At 37.3% G+C, this 19,012-nt stretch overlaps 1 protein-coding gene across 1 annotated transcript; it reads right to left on the bottom strand.

The window, feature by feature from the left end:
* Positions 1–12,664: 12,664 nt before the first annotated feature.
* On the bottom strand, positions 12,665–13,054 carry LOC141613838 (putative sugar phosphate/phosphate translocator At2g25520). Its single transcript, XM_074432581.1, has one exon. The coding sequence runs from the start codon at positions 13,052–13,054 to the stop codon at positions 12,665–12,667; it is 390 nt and encodes a 129-aa protein (XP_074288682.1).
* Between the last annotated feature and the right edge of the window lie 5,958 nt (positions 13,055–19,012).

The following is a 19,012-nucleotide window of genomic DNA, read 5'->3' as shown; positions in this document are numbered from 1 at the left end:
AAACTCGATACCAGAAGTTTAACTATACTCCCTTTTTACACCTCAACCAACTAACAGAAGTAGGAATAAAACATATAGGACTCATTTGTATAGGTACCCCACAACTAAACATCAACTTGGTCAACTATAACTTACAAACAAGTGCAAATTAAGCATCAAGATTTTACAATCCTACCCGACTAGAAACACGGTTACGTCCTCGTAACCTTCATTATTATAACAAAAGTTCTCAAACTACTGCTATCGACTGAAAGAGAATAAAAGATTCACAACTCACGTTCAAGTTAACTAATCCTTACCAAAGACAACCAATATACCAACTCTCTCAAGGAAGCTACCGTTACCAGTAAAAATCATTAGTAATTATTCATTTTACCAATCATTGTAATCTCATACCTTAGAAACATAGGGGATTAATCATCCTAAGAAAGGAATTAGGCTCAAAACCTAATAAATCGATTTATGAAAATTTATAACCTAATAGGTCCAGTCTGACTTTCCTTTTCTTAATTGTACAGATTTAGGTCAAGACACAGAATCACCGATAAAAATGAAGACAACCAGTTTCGCAGTATTTATCGTCCCAGAAATATTTTTAATCCTCATAGCAAAGGTTTGGTATTTATTCATGAATGAAGAATGCACATTGATTGGCAAATTTTATAACTTATTGGTCGAGTCACACAAGTGATTAAACAACGATATTGGAAAGGTAACATACAAGACTATCATACATAAAATTTTCGTTCTTGGTTTTAAATATATTTCGACTGTACCCAACACCATGACATAACAGATTAAATGTATTTAACTACACCAATTTTACCAATATCCTTTACATATCATGCTAATATCAACCTACCGTGTTAACACATAATTCACTTAAATCACCACATTACATTTCCCGTTTCGACATTCGTAACTAACCACACCCACCAATTCGCTATATGAACGAACAACATGACTAAATTACCCCGCTACTTATGACTCCGTTCTAGTTTCATTCCTCCAGACTAGCAAATATCATGGAACCATACCACCAGACACTGGCTGGAAATCTCATTCCGAATTTATACTCATACGACAAAATTTAACTTCATTTTTTTCAAAACTTTTACTTTCATACTGGATGGTGAATAATTTTCTTAACCTAATCTTATAACAGGCCGTCCATAGAATTCATTTACAGCTTACTACGAGACTCAAAATCAGGTAAACTTAATTCAATTCCTTCAAACAAAACAAGCTTAGGTGTCGACTCATATATCGTAATTTACAGGTTCCTTTTATTCATTTCAGTCCTATCTTTACTAATGAACGACTATTACCTCAATCATCAGGATTTTAATTGCACTTCTTTACTGAGTTATATTCACGGCTCAATTAAACGTAACTATAACGACTATTATTGGAACAAATGCATATCATGTGAATCATTAAAGGGTTATCCCATTATAATTGCCAATATAATTATCATAAACAATCTTTATTAAAATGTAATTGATAGTAACGACTCGAGAATATAGATATGTCAAATGTCGTGCTACAATAGCAAAAATCATTTTAGCATTTTATGACAATGTAATAACGAATATATCCAATAAGAAACAACAACACTGTTTATTATCATTTTATAGGTTTAGGTTTAACTGAAATAATTTAATGAAATGAAAGTTACAAGTATAACTATAGGCACACCGACTCACATAAAAGACATTAGAACTCAGATGACATTCTATGTGTATGAACATTTAGACATACTCATTACTACCATCCGTGTGTAAACATTTAAACATAATTATTATAATTATTCAAGCGTGTATTTTCGAGCAATCAAATTAAATTTTTTAACGCCATCAACTTTACCAAGATATGACAATATAGTTTTATATTTATATATATCCGACCACTATGCAAATATGATGAACACACTAGAAATATCACAACATGCCAAACATATATAGAATATGAAACAACTGGACTCGTATAAAATATTTCACCCTTGATTTAAAGATCAATTTAAGCTATTCAATTTTACTCATACTATCATGCCAACAATGTTATCAACTAAACCTTAAATTTTATCACTGGTTAGATACATAACTACTGAACATGCGTGCTACTATCGTCATATAAAACATTAAAAATTCACGTTATTAAACTCATGAATTAACCAAACAATTGTATGAAAATTCAATATAGAACGCACATTTTAAATGTTTTGATTTACGTTGTAACTTCCAAAATTCACGAATAAATAACTATTTGATTAAAACTTGATTCATATTACTTTTATAAAACACGGTGAGTTCAAAACACAGGGAAAAAGAATTAGGTTTAAAGCACAAGAATTCCATTTTTAAAGAATTTTACAACTCAGTTGGTCCAAACAAACATGTGGCAACAATTGGTTCAAAACTTGGGTCAGTTTGCAAAATTTACCGTTTAATATAAAGACATCAAGAATTTTCGTGGCTTGTTAATTTGAAAACATATGCGACTCTTTTGATCGATGGAGTTGTATTATGCAAAAATTATTAATACCATTTAAATGAGGATTTTTACAAAATCGTTGGTCAAACATCACTGCACAGAAACTTCCTAACCACATCTTACTAAAATATTTATTACTCCTAATTCGTATATCATATAAGCATGAAACCGACGCCAAATGAACACTAACTCACGAGGCTACCTCTCATAAAATTTTTATCCTTAGGCAATGAACAGAAGAGAAATGGCAGTAAGGTCAATTAAAGAGTAACATCAACTAAACGAGTTTCAGCACTATGTCATTCATTTTCTATGTCCCAATTCTTACAATTATACTATCGATACTAATTCATCCTAACTTAAATCTCACACTGTACAATTCGTAACATCTACCCCATAGAATCCCTTCGCATCTCGATCTTACTCCGTATATCTAACTCACGATTGTTATGTCTATAAACATGCAATTCGATAGTGTTTCTAATTACTATCACAATACTATACTAACATGGGTTCGGGATCACATAACCGCATATTACTTAGTTATAGTAGTACTAGCAACACATCATTCATAGAAATTACTTACCGTAGCGTTGTCCTGCAGAATGGTTAGAATATATCGGTCTCAAAGTATACATCAACTCTTTTATGCAATAATCAATGTATCAATCAATTAACACTTAGGCAACGATATATGAATTTCCTGTTCATCCTCAAGCAACTATTCTACCCTTTCTCTCGTATACACTCATGGTTTCCGGGTCAACTGAGAGGACCACTGGATCGGTGTAAGGGGGCCCCTAACTCATACCTTACCTTAGTGTGCTCCTAACAGTTTTATCCCGGGGTCATTTTATTTAGACACATCCTATGTTCATTGGGCTCATTGGTTTAGGCCTGAGGATCGTTCGCTCTGATACCACTTTGTAACACCCCGGTTTATAAAAGAAGTCTTCGTCAAGACATTCCCTAATAAAACGGACTGTTACCATCTCGGTTTCCCGAGGTAGTGAATAACAAATTAAACTCCAAGGCAATTTATGTAATTATTTTAACTTAATTATTACAAAACCTCTTCTACGTCAAATTACAAGAATTAATATAAATAAAAGTGAAAGTCTTCTACATGATGATCTAGCTACTAAGTCGTCTGATCCAGTGTCTCACGCCCATCAAGCTCCCGTCCTATCTCTTAACCTGTCAAGTCTGCTCCCCATTAAAAGGTTCATCACAGGTGATCACGAATACACAGGGTCAACCACGAGGTTGAGTAGGGAAAACAATAAACAATAAAATATGATATGCATGATACTCCGCCACCTCCATCTCCATCTCAACTCATCACACACATCTCATACCCCGGGACGCCCAGCCATACCGATCCCCGGTAGAATATATATCGACCGAAGCCGATCTGCCACCTCGCAGCTGAGGACACCAGGGCAAGTCCTGCAGAACCCGCCTGGGTCTTATCACAACATCACATCGTATCTCAACATCGTCACTACCACATCATCCTCCAACTCCAATGCATATGAAATGCTCAACAGTAATTAATGCAATGCAATATGTATATAAATCACTGAACTGATGAATCATAAAGTCATGCCAGTTACCCGATGTTGTGATATCATACTCAATACGATCAAATCAGTCAATCACCTTTCCGAATATAAATGATAACGTAAATCAACAACCATGAAACAGTCAACACAATTCGACAACAACGATAATTAGTCAAGTGTATTTCCCTACCTCAAAGTGCCAGCAATTCCAATTAAGCAGTTAAGCAGTCCAGAAAGTAAAGCAATGAATTTGACTATCGACCCTTCACGAATCCGTCACCTAGAACAATTATAATATTTATAATTACTAACTACTAAATATAGAAATCTCCCAAAATAGAAACTTTCCTGATATAGTAACTTTCCATTTTAACCAGTCCCGACTCAAAGTCCATCTCTAATTATTTAAACGACTCGGGGATTAAATTAAATAAATTATATGATAAATAAAAGATTAAACGAATTATATGATTTAAGAAATACCCGAATCAACTTTAAACAATTCAAACATCCCGACTCAAACCCGTCATTAATTATGTTAATGCACTCGGGAATTAATTAATTAATTTAGAATACGACCCATTACGAAATATAACGATTAAATTATGAAAAACCCGTTTCAAAACCAAAACAGCCCGTCATCAACACTACCCCCTTCACACGCACCCACTCTCCTCACACGCCACCTATACCACCACGACAACCACCAGTCGTGGTCCCCACTTCAACCCAGCCACCAACAACCACCCCCATCAAGGGTCGATCGCCGCCGGCGGTTCAAACCAAGGCCGCCATTTGGCCTGGTTCACCACCACGCATCACCAAACACCTCTCGTTCTCAACCCGCCACCACCGCAACTATTAACTAACCCCCGCCTAAACTACCACCGGCTTACTCGCCAAACCCACGAACCCAGACGACATGGCGCCACCGTTTCGACCTCCCCCTAGTCCACGGTGGCGCCACCCCAAATCTAATCACTCAAACACGCCTGAAAACGCACCATTTAGCCCGTTTGCCACCCTTGTCGCTGCCACCTATTTCAGCCACCACCACCACCTAAAGCCACCATAACCACCACCATTTCACTCGTCCCCTACCACTCTACTCCTATACGCTGTCAACAACCCCCATAAACTCCCCTATCAGACACGACACAACCACCAAAACCCCGACATAAACAATGAAAAACAGAGGAGGGGTTGAACTCTTACCATTTCTGCCGCCACAGCCGCCACCAGGGTTACCACCGGACGTCGACAACCACCCCTAGATCTTCCTTGCTGCGCTGACAACACACACGGCCACTCTCTCTCTCTCTAACCGTGAGGGTTGATGTTTGAGCTGAAGAAAAGGGAGGCGGGTTGAGGGAGGCGGGTTGAGGGAGGTTAGGGTATATTAGGTTTAGGGTTTAGGGTTAAATAGGGTTAGGGTTATTGGGCTGGACATGTTATTGGGCCAGCACAAATGGGTCGATGTTTAATTGTTTAGCTCACCTTTCGAATTCAATATAAACCCGTCTTAATTAACTTACGATAGTTTAGCGTAATTATCGACTCACCATTAACCCGACTTAATTAGCAACATAAAATGTATAATAAATAATATTTAATAATATCCATTTAATTTATTATATAAAAATACGGGGTATTACAGTACTCTTGACTAGGCCTTAATCCATGGGTCAAAGGATACTAGCGTGACACATCCTAGGGTGTTTTGCAAGTATTCTAACAAGCAAAGTATTAAGAAGAAAAATCATCTACTAGGGCCTATATACACTTGTCAAGCTTCCCAAGTAGACGGTTTCACAAAATTTTCTAACATGCAACTATATGCCATGATGCAACTAACATTTATACATCCTAATGCATATGATTCTACCAACTAGTATGCCAAATAATCTAAATTCAATCCTAAATTCACATTGTTTATACCGCATCAATCAAAATAAAGCCACATAGTCATTAACATAAAGAGGAAAAAGGAGATTGGAAAGATCATACCATGCGGTCTTCAATATCCTCATGTCTCGGATGTGGCGTAGTCGATCAATGTGAACAAGGATGAACAAACATGATATATACAAAACAATATATACAAGACTACACTACAAAGGAAATGAACATGTTTTTGGATTTTTCAATTTTTCAAAATTTTTTATGGGTTTTGTTTTTATGAAATTAAAAGACATATTTTTGTGAATTTTTGAAAATTTTCAATTTTTATGCATTTTTGGAATATAAATTCCCATCCTCCACTTTATTTTGGACATTGTCCTCAATGTACAGGTAGGAGTAGGAATGAAAAAGAAATACATTTTTTTCGATTTTTAAAGTTTTATAGAAATTGAAGTGCAAATGCAATGATATGATATGAATGAATGCATGCTCTAACTAAATGCAATTCTATATGACATATATAACAAATGAATGCAATGTAAACTATATTATATGATGCATGATTTCTAGTAAACTATGGTCACCTATGATCAAACCTCCTCAAACCGATTTATACACTATTTCTAGTGTAGAAAAGAATAGGATTGGTCATTAGTGATTATGCATGAATTCTAGTCTATATGCAACTAACTACATGAATCATGTGAGATATATTACAATGCAACTATACTATATGAACTAACTAATGTAAATTCAATATGAAATATAATATAAGTGCAAGCCTAAACTATATGATATATGTATGTTGCTTCATGGTTTAACCTCCCCAAACCGGTTATTGAGGAACTCCATCAATAACCGCTTCATAAATGATATATGAAATATAAAATTACACTAAATGCATATATACAAATTAATGGTTATTGAGGAACTCCATCAAACCAAAGATTGAAAATTAACAATTTTATAGAAGATTATCACTAGCACTCAAAGCACGTAGAAGTCGATCAAATTCTTGGGAGTGAGAAATAAATAGGCATGGATAACAACACAAGATTATGCAATGAAATAATGCCCAAGAGACCGAACAAGCATGTCAAGAGCATCATGACAAAAATTATAAGAGAAATGATGGATGGAAGGAACGTGAAATGGGTAGTTGGTTGGCAATTCACTCAACTCATCCTCCAAATAGTCAAAATCACCACATTCAATACAAGTACTCTCATTATCATCTAAGGTGATTTCAAGGGTGTCTATTTGGGGTTCCCAAATGTCCTCATCATATTCCTCATCCCAACAAGATCCATTATCAAAGGGGTTATCATAGCAAGGCTCACCAAGCTCAACACAATTGTCTCCCTTAAATATATCATCCTCAAAGGGTGAGTTTTCACTCAAGCTCACATCCATATCATTCTCACTTTGCCCATTAACATCAAATTCCATGGAGATTGAGTTCATTGAAACACAAGAAGAGTAGGATGACGGCATCCAAGCATTAGTTTCCCAATCAAGAATGTACTCCTCCTCATCATCACTCTCCTCATCTAGCACTCCATCTTCCCAAGGTGGGGTAATTTTGTGGGCATAGTAGGTTGACTCAAGGTTATAGGAAGGTTTCTCATCCTCACAAATCTCATTTTCATCATATTTTTCCTCAATGAATTTTTGAAATGTGGTTTTTATCGCTTCTATACCTTCCTTGGCACTTTCAAATATGTCATGTATAGTTTGCTTAAGACAATGAATGGTCATGAACTCAACAAATTCCCAAAATTCCTCATAACTCATCTCATATATCCTACCACCACTCAAGTGAAATGCCAAGTTGAGGGTTTCAAGGTTCATGCCATTATAAACAAGACAACATGCTTCAAAATTTGAAAGAGTAAAACCATGATGCCAAGCATAAGTCATATAATCTTCAAATCTTGCAACATATTTATCAAATGACTCATTTTCATATTGCCAAAAAGTGAATGTAGACATGTTGAGCATGTGAAATAGAACAAGTGCAATAAAACTCAAGAAAAAGAAGCACAACTAAAACTAGACAAAAGAACAAATCAAATAAACAACACCACCCCCGGCAACGGCGCCATTTTGATGGGTGATGTCGTCGGGTCACATCCAATCAAACACATTTATAATTCTCAACAAACAACTAGTTAGTGGTAAGTCGAGGTCGATCCATGGGACGGTGGTTACTCAAATTATTCAATCTAATTATGGTTGTGCTAGGGGTTGTCACAATTATAATGGGTTGATGATTCTAATCTAATAAAAGCAATAAACAAGCAACAAAAGGAAAGATGTAAACAAATGACTAAAAATGCTAGGATATCATGGGTTCATAAGGAAATCATGGGAGTTGATCATACAAACATGTTCTTAATTATAAGCATGCAATTATTGTTATAAAGGAACCGAGTTGGTTTATGTCTTACGGTTCTTAGGAAGAGTTGGGTCCCGGAGCCGAATCTATTAGATTGTACAACACCTACAAGTGGACTTACTTTCCCCCTACTCACTTCTATGCATGGTATAATAAAACTCGAGTTGGTTTATATCTTACAAGTCAAGTTGAATAGATAAGAGATGGTTGTAAATGCAAGGATTCATAGGCTTAGCATTTCATCAAACATAACATGTGCATAGGTTGACATCACAACAAGCAAGCAAATTAATTATGTGAGCATATTCGATTAAGCATGAATCAATCCCCATGTTGGTTTCCCTAATTACCCATTAATCCTAGCTAAGAGACTACTCACTCATTATCAAGTTTAGCATGTTAACAAGGTTGTCAATCATATTAACAAGGCAAAACATGACGAACAAGTAAGAAAGATTAACAATAATTAAAACAAGGATTAAGAGAGTTATACCTATGGAGATTCCAAAATAATAATGCAAAGAATAATAGAAGTACTTGATGATTGATGGAAGGTTGTCAATCTCCCAATAAGCCCAAATGATCTTCTAATTACCCAATAATAAACTTGAATTACTCAATAATAAACTTGAACAATAATTAAAGGAAAGATTAATGTGTGATTTGTGGAAAGATTAAAGAGTAATCTATTCTAATCTACTCCTAATGAAAGCTTAACCTAATCTAAAGAAGGATTGAATTAATCTAATGAAAACTTTTTTGGTTTGATTATTACAAATGGGGTATATATAATAGAGCATCATTTGGTTAAGCAAGGGTAAAATAGTAAATAACAATGCTAAATGTTGGGTAGGGAATCGCTCCTCTCAGAAAAGATGCCGGTCTCCTTTTAGCTAGTCTTTGATAAATTTGCGCATCTTTCATGGAGGGAAAAAGAGGACGTATGGGCCTGTAAGAGAATCCGGGCATCCAAGGGGTCGGGACGGGCGGATTTTGGGGTGGCTGGACGGGCGGATTGTTGCTTGGACGCGCGGATTGGTGTGTGGTTGGACGGGCGTCCCTATGGCAAAGATGCTCGGATTCCTGAAGTGTTTTTCTTCATTCTTGTTTTTCAAACAATCCGAGCGTCTTGAAGGGAAGACGCTCGTCTGGCAGGAGATGAGCGGATTGGGTCTCGGGACGAGCGGATTGGCGGACAGCTTCTCTGTTTGAGCTCGGATTATAAAACGGACATCATTTTCTCATCCGGACTCCTATTGGAGTGATTCAAAAGCCGAGATCACTTGATTTTTCAACGCTGTTCCATCTAGCATACTTTCAGAGCCAAAGGAGAAACTCTTGGTTCGGTTCCGAGCAATTTCTTCTTGCATTGACTTCCTTCTCGTCATCCTTGCTTTTTAACCCTATGATCCTTCTATATACTCTTTATTCCTACATACTTGGCCATCATTCTCGCCTCCTCTTCATACTAGTCCATCAAATATCCTCAACAAGCTTCCAAATATGCATGAAAGACGGGAATTTCCGCCTAATTACCTTCTTTCCTACAAAACATACGAAATGCACTAGGAAAGCAAATTAGAAAGCATTTGACGGATAAAATGGCAATGGAATGATATAATAGTATGCAAAACAGGCTCAATTAGGGGACTAAATGTGCGCAAATATGAGTCACATCAGCTATACCAATGGTATTGGAACCATATTTGGTTTATTTATGGATTTGCAATAAGTAGGGAAAAATTTGGAACCTGGAACATAGTCATTTGTGGAACTTAAGAAAGAGTGTATGAGACCGCATTTTTGAGCATGATAGTTGAACTTCAGGACGAAGTTCTCTTTTAGGGGTAGTGAATGTAACAATTCGGAAAGTAAGGAAAGAGAAAGTACGGAATGTATGGAATAGAGAGAGAGTTGTGAGGAAGTAGTAAGAGTGGAACACCGAACATCGGGAAGAGAGTACATACGATTTGAGGAAATAGTCGGAAAGGGAAGACTAAGGTGAAACTTCGTGGACGAAGTTTATTTTACGGGGGAAGATTGTAATACTCCGTATTTAATAATGATGATAATATTATTTTATTTATACGAGTTATGTTGAGACGGAATAATAATAATAATAATAATAATAATAATAATAATAATAATAATAATAATAATAATAATAATAATAATAATAATAATAATAATAATAATAATAATAATAATAATAATAATAATAATAATAGTAGAAATAATTATAATAATAGTAGTAGTAAATGTAAGCGGCTCGGGTGAACGCTTACATTTTTACTAGACTTAGCTTTGCTGTTGCTAAGGCTGTGGGAGCCCAGATTGTCTCTCGGCTCCCCACCAATTTCATGTAAACTTTTATTTTCCTTTTAATGAAAGTTGCGCGCATCCTTATAATAATAATAAAAATAATAATAATAATAATAATGATAATAATAACAACCTAGAGAGAGGTGAGGGAGTGCGATCGTCAGAGATTTTGTTAGGGCTACATTGTCGCCTGCCGCCGACTGCCACCGAGGGGCTGACCACCGCCTCACGCCGATATTAGACCTCACATCGCTGTCGTGTACGAGTGTTAGATGGTGTTGCCGGTTGCGTTCGTTGTTTGTTTTTCGTCGGTGGTTTCGGTCTGTTATCTTCGGCCCTCTGTTAATCCTAATACCATCGACCACCATTGTCCTCGCCGTTCTTTTACGCCGGACATTTGGTTGTTGGTGATGTTCGTCGGTCTGAGGTTGCTCTTTGTGTGTTTCTGCGATTAGGGCATCCTTTTGCAATACATATCCTTTTGCGATAAGTATCGCACGACTGCAGCGGCTCCTCCACGACGGTTCTGGTTGCGATGGTTACCAGTTATGGGGGTGATCCTTTGCAATCCTAGGTTGTCGTCTGCTGCTTGATTCCGGCGGGTTTAGCGATTTTTCTTCTCCTTTCTTTCACCTTTTTTTTATTCTACTTCGTTATTCTTTTACTGTTTTCTCCTGCCGCTGCCTTTGGCTGCCTCCTGCCGCCGTTTGGTTGGGTTGGGGCTGGTGTCGTGGTGTTGACAGGGTTTTGGTGGGTTTTTTTGGTGCCATTTGCTGCTGATAGCCTATCCGTTGGTGGCCTGTTCGTGTCTTATTGCCGGAATCAGGTTGGCAGGTATGGCAGGCTCTTAGGCTCCGTCTTTTGGTTCCTTCGTGCTTGGTCTTGCCGTGGTTAGGGCTGCCTGGCTGTCGTGGCAGGTTTGGTGTGGTGGCTGCCTTGGTGTGGTGGTTTGTCTTGCTTGCTCCTTTATGCCTGAACATGTACGGTTTTATTGTCCTTTTTCGAGTCTTCATGCGTGTCCAGATGGTTTTGGTAAAGGCCTTACTAAGGCTGCATGGCATAAAGATTTTCAGGGCCGGCATTGTCATGATGGTGCTTTAGACCTTACGCATCAAACTCTTGTTGATAGTCTGACTGTTTTCTCTAATGCCGAGATTACTTTGAAGTGGATGGGGCTCTGGTTGTGTGGGGTGTGCTTTAAAACCCGTACCACTCGCTCTAGATGTCGGTATAGTCGGGGTGATGTTGTGGCACCTCCGGAGTGTGTTGATGGCCTCTACAGCTTTCATATTTATGATATTATGAGACCATTGGCTCCTTCTCCTTAGGTTTCTTCATCTGATGATGGTGTTGAGCTTGTTCAGTGTTCTATATCTTCGCTTGATCGTTTGTTATCGTTGGGCCTTCGCACCGTGAAATCTATTCCTCCTAAGTGTCGTCTTGGGTTTGCTCGGGCTTTGAAAGGAGTCCTGGATGATGTGGCTGATTCCCCTGGTGACCTCTCCCGCTGGATTCGTTTGCTTGTTTTACCACTTTGTCTACTTAAGACCTTCGCTCCTCGGAGTAATCTTGAGTGTAGGACTGTTATTCGGCACCAGCGTCAGGAGGTGAGTATTGTCAGGGCTATCCTTGCTTAGGGGGTACCTGGGGGAGGTTTGCAGCTGTTGCAGGAATGTTTGGATGAGGGTCCTTGTTTGTTTAATGTGGAGGAAGATCTTGATTTGAGTGAGCTTAACCTCTTTCAATGTCGGAGGAATATTTGTGATGGTCACTATACTGCTGCTGTTCGAGTGCTTTCTTCCTCTGGGGTCGCACCCTCCTCCGATGCCACTCTTGTGGCCTTGCGTGAGAAGCATCTTGCCGCCCCACCTCCTTCATTGCCTCCTTTGTCTGGGGATCATCATCCTCTGGTTGCCTCTTTGACAGTGGTTTTGGATATTATTCGGAGCTTCCCACGTGGTACTTCTTGTGGGAGGGTTTGTATCTAAGACTGGTTCTCATTCTTCTTTCTATCACCATCTCTATTCTCGAGCAACCGATCTTGCTCATCATCAGCTTGAGCAGCCTTCTTCTGAGCCTCGTTCGCCTTAAGTGCTTGGAACTTAGAACGATTATAAAACCCAACACCCCAAAACGCCAATCCATACCTAAACAAGTTAATAGGAGTCACAGTATCCTTAATAACCGACCACGAGAACGCAATCAACATCCAATCCTTGACAACCCTAGCAACATTTATAGTCAATGCAGAAGTCTTCCTAACCAGCAAGAACACAACAAGGTTCAAAGCAAATGCACAAAGCGAATTCATCCCAAAAATGAACCAATCAAGATGAAAACTTGAACTGTCCCTCAAAATCAGGTACTCAACCATGATCTAAGGGTGAGACAGAAACACCAAACAACAAGTCACCCCAAACTCTAGTGAGAAAGAGGTATGCTAGACGATCTCGAGACATTGACATCAATTTTGATGCTTTTTTAACACCAACTCCAGCTCCGCTAACAAACTACACTTTATTTCTCCTTCAAGACTTTCAAAATTGCCACCAGAACAAAACTAAAACGAAAATTCCAATACAAAAACCGATACCGTAACTCGTAATAACAGTGCTACCATAAACTTAACACTCCCAGCTTGTGTTAGCAAACCCGATTCCATTCTTGAAAACATGGCAGATCTCAACTCCACCACAAGGTCAAATTCATCTTTTACCTTCTCTGAGTCTAGTAAGAAGAGGTCAGACCCGTTTGTCGAGTCTGAGGTCAAAGTAAGGGATGATTTGATGTAGCCGAGCCTTCATAAGTATGTGACAGTGAGGAAGTTGGGCGGTGACATGGACGACGAAGAATTATCAGGGAGTAATAACATTGTGGGACACCAGAATTGGGTTCTTTCTGCAAGTTGGGAACCTAACTACGCTGAATCTACTGATTGTTGGACATCAAAGAGTTACTCCTTGGAAGACGATGTTAGCCCTGTTGGATTTCTGAAACATGCGATATCTGATAATTTGAAGTATGTATAGAGCCTTGATGACAATCTAGTATGTTACCCCAAGAAACAGCTAAAACATATCGAAGAGAGCCTGCATTTTGTCCAAGTCTTTGATGTCAAAAGTCTCGAGATCGTCTAGTAGACCGACTTCTCATCAGAGTTTGGGGTGACTTGAGGGAGTCGGTGCGCGAGAGTATTAAAGGAGTCACTATTGCATCATACTCAACCGCATTTAACTGATCCTTGGCATGAGTCTCGCTCATTTGCTCGAGGTCTGGTGTATGCAGATCATTCACTCTGCAATAATTAGTTTTCGTCATCTCATAGCCTTAAGCCCCTGTACTTGTAGTTCTTCTGTGAGTAAATTGAGGAGCGACCTTGTTCTGCAGGCAGAAATGCAATTAAGATTAAGTTCAGAAATGGTCTCATAATTTATAGCACAATTCTACCAGAGAAAGCTGTCATTAAGGCTTTATTATAAATCAAAGGTCAAATAACTACTCAGAAATGAACTGCACAAGTCTCCTTAATCACGACATTGTGCACAAAAATGTTGAGCAACTAACTATTCTGACAATCTGAAAATGAACTGTGCTTGAATTTGAACTGACAAGATTGCAGTCCAAAAAATTGAACACGAATCAGATTATAAATTATAATACACAACATTAGACAAATAATGGAAATCAAAAAATTAGAGAAAAATACCTGTGAAACAGAATTTAATATGCAACATTAAAAAAATAATAATATTTGTTGCAAAAATCACAATAAATAATGTAAGTATCACAAATTGTATAAGTATGAAGCAAAAATTGAGAAATAGAGAAACATAAAAAATAATATCCCTAAAAGTATTTTATTTAAATAATTTTTTACCTTTAAATCCTAAGAGTTTAGTTAAAGTAAAAAAATTAGATCAATAATATAAATATAAGTGTCAATAACACTCTTTTTCATCTTTTCATCTTATATAAATATTTTACATCACGGTCTTTTGCAAGACCAATCCATTAACCCTCTAATTAAATAAGCTGGCGTGAATTCTCCTGTTTATTACAAACCATACAGTCCATTATAAATAGAAATTATATGGCGCATCATGGCGGGTTTAATGGTAGATCCCCAAGACGAGGTTACTATTATTCTTTTTTTTTCCCCCGCCTTTGTGGATTTAGATTGGTCGAAGACATGAAACCGTCTTATGCAAGACTTGCGTAGATAGAGAGCAGTTTGGATAATAGTTCCCTCTCTTGGGAACTGAACAAATGCAGCTGCTCTCCGGCCAGATGATCTGACAAAAATTGTTCCGAAATTGATTACATCCATTCAAATTATGAAAGATGGGTGCCTATATAGTCACAAGTGTTCACATATAGCCTAAGGAGTGTAGAATAAAAACCTCATGAGTCATGACTTACATATTTTCCCAACTGGACTTCATTTTCTGAATTGTCAGTCATTGCTATACTGTAAATGCTTTTCTTCAGCACATTAGTTCTTTGCCCTTGTGCCATTTCTTTGCCCTACATTACATATATACACATATTACTTAGTCTAGATACACATATCAATATTGTAAGATACATAAATCATCCATGTATCTAGTATTATTCATACATGTATCTAGTAACAGTATTTCATGTATCCACCCCATTGGAATCTTGATACATGGCCGGCTTTTACCTAGCATTTGAACTTGATAGACTATTGTCAATCCAAAACACCCACAACAAATAAGTTCACCTTCAGAACATCAATATACTATCCACATCCGACAACCAATCACGCTTCATGTAGGACAAGTTTTCGCAATTCAACTTCACATGATTTGGTAAACTAAACAAATAAACTTAAAATTTGAGTTAGTAGCCATCAAACTAAACTACCTAACCGAGATAATCTATTTAATTTCAGCTCGAATCAACGACGAATACAAACAAAAATAAAAACAACCACAAACTACGATTAATCTAGTAAAAAAAACTACAATTCCCACACCACAGATTCACAATGAAACCGCAAAAGTCTAAAAAAATACCTAGAAATCGAATCAGGAGACGGCAAATAATCAGCATTAAATCCTTAATTAAAAGATGACAACAGATGCTTCATCATTCACAAATCTTTATCACCCTCCCTTTCCACCATTAAATCGATCGTATCGCGTCAAAAAAACCACCAGCATCTTCACTCTTGGCAATCTTAATAAGGATGAGGATAAGAACTATGCAGGAAGGAAAAGGAGAGATAAATAAGAATGTCGCCGGCGATGATGGGCTCGGAGCTACGCCGACGAGATCTATGTCGGTGCTCCGGCGGCAATGGTCGGGGTGGTGGTGTGGTTCAGTTGTTGCGGAGGTTGGTGTAGAAGGATAGAAATGAAAGTTTAATGCGTGAGGTGTATGACTAGGATTTAAAAGAACAACGTAATGTTATATGACGGCTCCTATAGAGTAGTTCGTACGGTTCGTACTGAAGTCAAGTTCGTACGGGATCTCGCCCCTATATATATATTAAAATGTAGATACATAATAACATGATGTAATACTACGGTTTTCTAAGTCTGTCACTCGGCCGAATATAGCTTACTCGGCCGAGTAAGTGTGTCGTGTGTTTCTGGTCAGACTACTGTCCAGGAATACTCGGCCAAGTATGGGAATACTCGACCGAGTAGGGGATACTCGGCCGAGTATAATTTATACTCGACCGAGTATCCGGTCTGATGGAGATTATTTCTGCGGTTTGATTAGAGACGGTTAGAGATATAAATTAAGATTCACTGTTTCACTTTTTACGTTTTACAAAATCTAAAATATTCTACGTAACTCTAATCCACTCTAATCTCTCTTAAGATCTTTGATTGTTCATGAGTCCCCGTTCATTTCTCTATTGCGTCTACTTCTTTGGTTAGTCTCTAGTGCTTTGTAATCATTTAATTGGTTGTCTTTTAGGGTTTTGCCCTAATTATTGATTTGGGTTAATTTGGGGGAATGGTTTATAGTGATGGTATGTGATTATTCGTGTGTAGGTGACAGTGTCATGGAGAATTGCTATTGATTGCTTGTGTGTGCTTGGATTGCGAAACGGAAGGGTTTCCCTACTCGGTTAACTGTTTAATGGATTTAAGATTATGTGGTAATTATTTGTACGATTGATATTGTGATTATCTGCTGTTATTAGATTGGAGTTTGGTGTTGGTTTTATGATGGTTGTTGATGATTTTAGCGAGGCGCGTCCTCGGCTGAGTGGATTCACTTGCAGGAGTGGCTTGACACCTTAGTTTTGCCCTCTATGGAACCCACCATAGGAGGGATGTGTACATTAATGAACAGGGTTATCGCTCATTGATGATCAGGGATTTGGTGGGCAAGGCTGCGGTCCCCCACTGGTAGGGCTACACACTTTAGTGTGTAGTCAGTTACATGATGTGATTGGGAGTTGGAGGTGGATTGTGAACAGCTGTTTATCTTATTGTACTTGTCTTATGTTGATTATACTAGTAGAAAAACCCCCTATAGTGGCGGTCATAAATGACTTTTTTGTGGCGGTTTTTACAAATTTTGGGTGCGCCGTATATCACGGGGTTGTTTAGACTTTGCGGCGGTTGTACAACCGCCACTATAGCTTACCTACAATGGCGGTTTTTAAACAAGACCGCCATTATAAGCTTATATAAAACGACGGTTGTTAGACAAAAACCGCCACTATAACTCATCTAAAGTGGCAGTTATTGCTTGAAAACCGCCACAATAGGTATTTTAATAATAAATTTGTACCACAACCCGCCACTACATGTTTTCTATAACGTCGGTTGTTGTTAAAGAACCGCCACTAAAAGTAATTATCACGTCGGTTGTTATTAAAGAACCGCCACTAAAGATGAACTAATAGTGGCGTTTCATACTTAAGAACCGCCGCCATAGATAAGATTTTTTTTTTAAAAAAAATTATTTGCTACCAAAATTTTCGGCAGCAATATCTATAGATTTGACAAGCTAAATAGCGAATAAACAAACAATGCATACAAAAGAATGTCAACCAATGAACTTGCATATCATCCGACATAACAATAATGCCTATGTTCCAAAATTATACAACCAAGTGTATAAATAATCACATACACGTCTTAGTTAATAAACTAATCAACATTTCATGTTCTGTAAACATTTAATTTCCCACACGTCTTTAACATCTTTCATCTCGTCAAGTAACATGGTTGAATCTGCAATAATACATTTAGTAAACCAATAGTTAGAAAAAAAAGTTGTGGCAAAACTAGTGTACGCAGCTTATTATCCCCATTTTGTGTACTAGTGTATTAAGACTTTGACAGAGTTACTTCCTTAATTAATACTAGTACAAGTATACTAGTGTGTTGCTTAGCTTCGAGTAGTGTAACTTATTATTCCATTTAGTAAATGTTCAAGTCATACATTATTTTATATCAAGATAACAATATTTGACATCATCTTACACTATCAGCAGCAATTTACACAAGTTAAAGAATGAAGGAATTTGCATACGAATGAACTACATCCTTGCTTAATAATTATCGCATAAAGGACAAAAGGAGGATCACTTTTTCGCACCACATGAAAGTAGTCAACCTGCACACAAAATGCAAAGGAATATAAGATTAACTCGTCAGTATAATGTAATTTTAAACATGATTCAATATGAGACTTAATTAAAGATTAAAAAGAAAAAAAACTACATTCATTTTTAGTATGGCCACTGAGGACTTCAATGGCAATAATGCAGAAATTTGTGTTATTCAATGGTGATTTGATTGGTGCTCCAAATCAGCTTCTACAAAAATCAGAAATCAATTAGTATACTTCATCAAATGTCATGAATACCTGAGTATCCAACTCCCCATTGACTTATGATTTGTGAGTTGTTTCCAATCTCTACAACATATCAAGTGGTCTTCTAATCAAAGATACAAAATTATCTCTCATGCTACATGCACAAAGAAAATTTATCATCTGTAACATGAGATGTAGCCTTATCATAATCCAATATAGTAACCTTTTGTGATCAAAAGAATCAAAATGTATTTCTTAAAAGTGAAATACTAAGATCCAATCACCTTTGGTTTACAATTTATCAGCTGTACCATGAAGATGTTAGGTATCACAACATTTACGTCTCAAACCAAATACTATGCATTAACTACTACCTGCTTCACACATCGACCCGATCTAGAGTCAATATTGAACACAAGTTGAAGGAAATTAGGTTGTTGCTATGCACAAACTAGCCAATGAAAACAGTAGTAAAATACAATGAAATCATATGTTGAGCTTACCTAGTGACATGCTAATACTA

This window comes from Silene latifolia, chromosome 11 (assembly GCF_048544455.1).
Source record: "Silene latifolia isolate original U9 population chromosome 11, ASM4854445v1, whole genome shotgun sequence".
NCBI lineage: Eukaryota > Viridiplantae > Streptophyta > Magnoliopsida > Caryophyllales > Caryophyllaceae > Silene > Silene latifolia.
Note: the sequence above shows the minus strand (reverse complement) of the source record. Positions and strands in the feature narration are given on the sequence as shown.

What these genes read in the sequence shown, in the direction of transcription:
- LOC141613838 (XM_074432581.1), bottom strand. Translation starts at nt 13,054, where the DNA reads ATGGTTGAGTACCTGATTTTGAGGGACAGTTCAAGTTTTCATCTTGAT.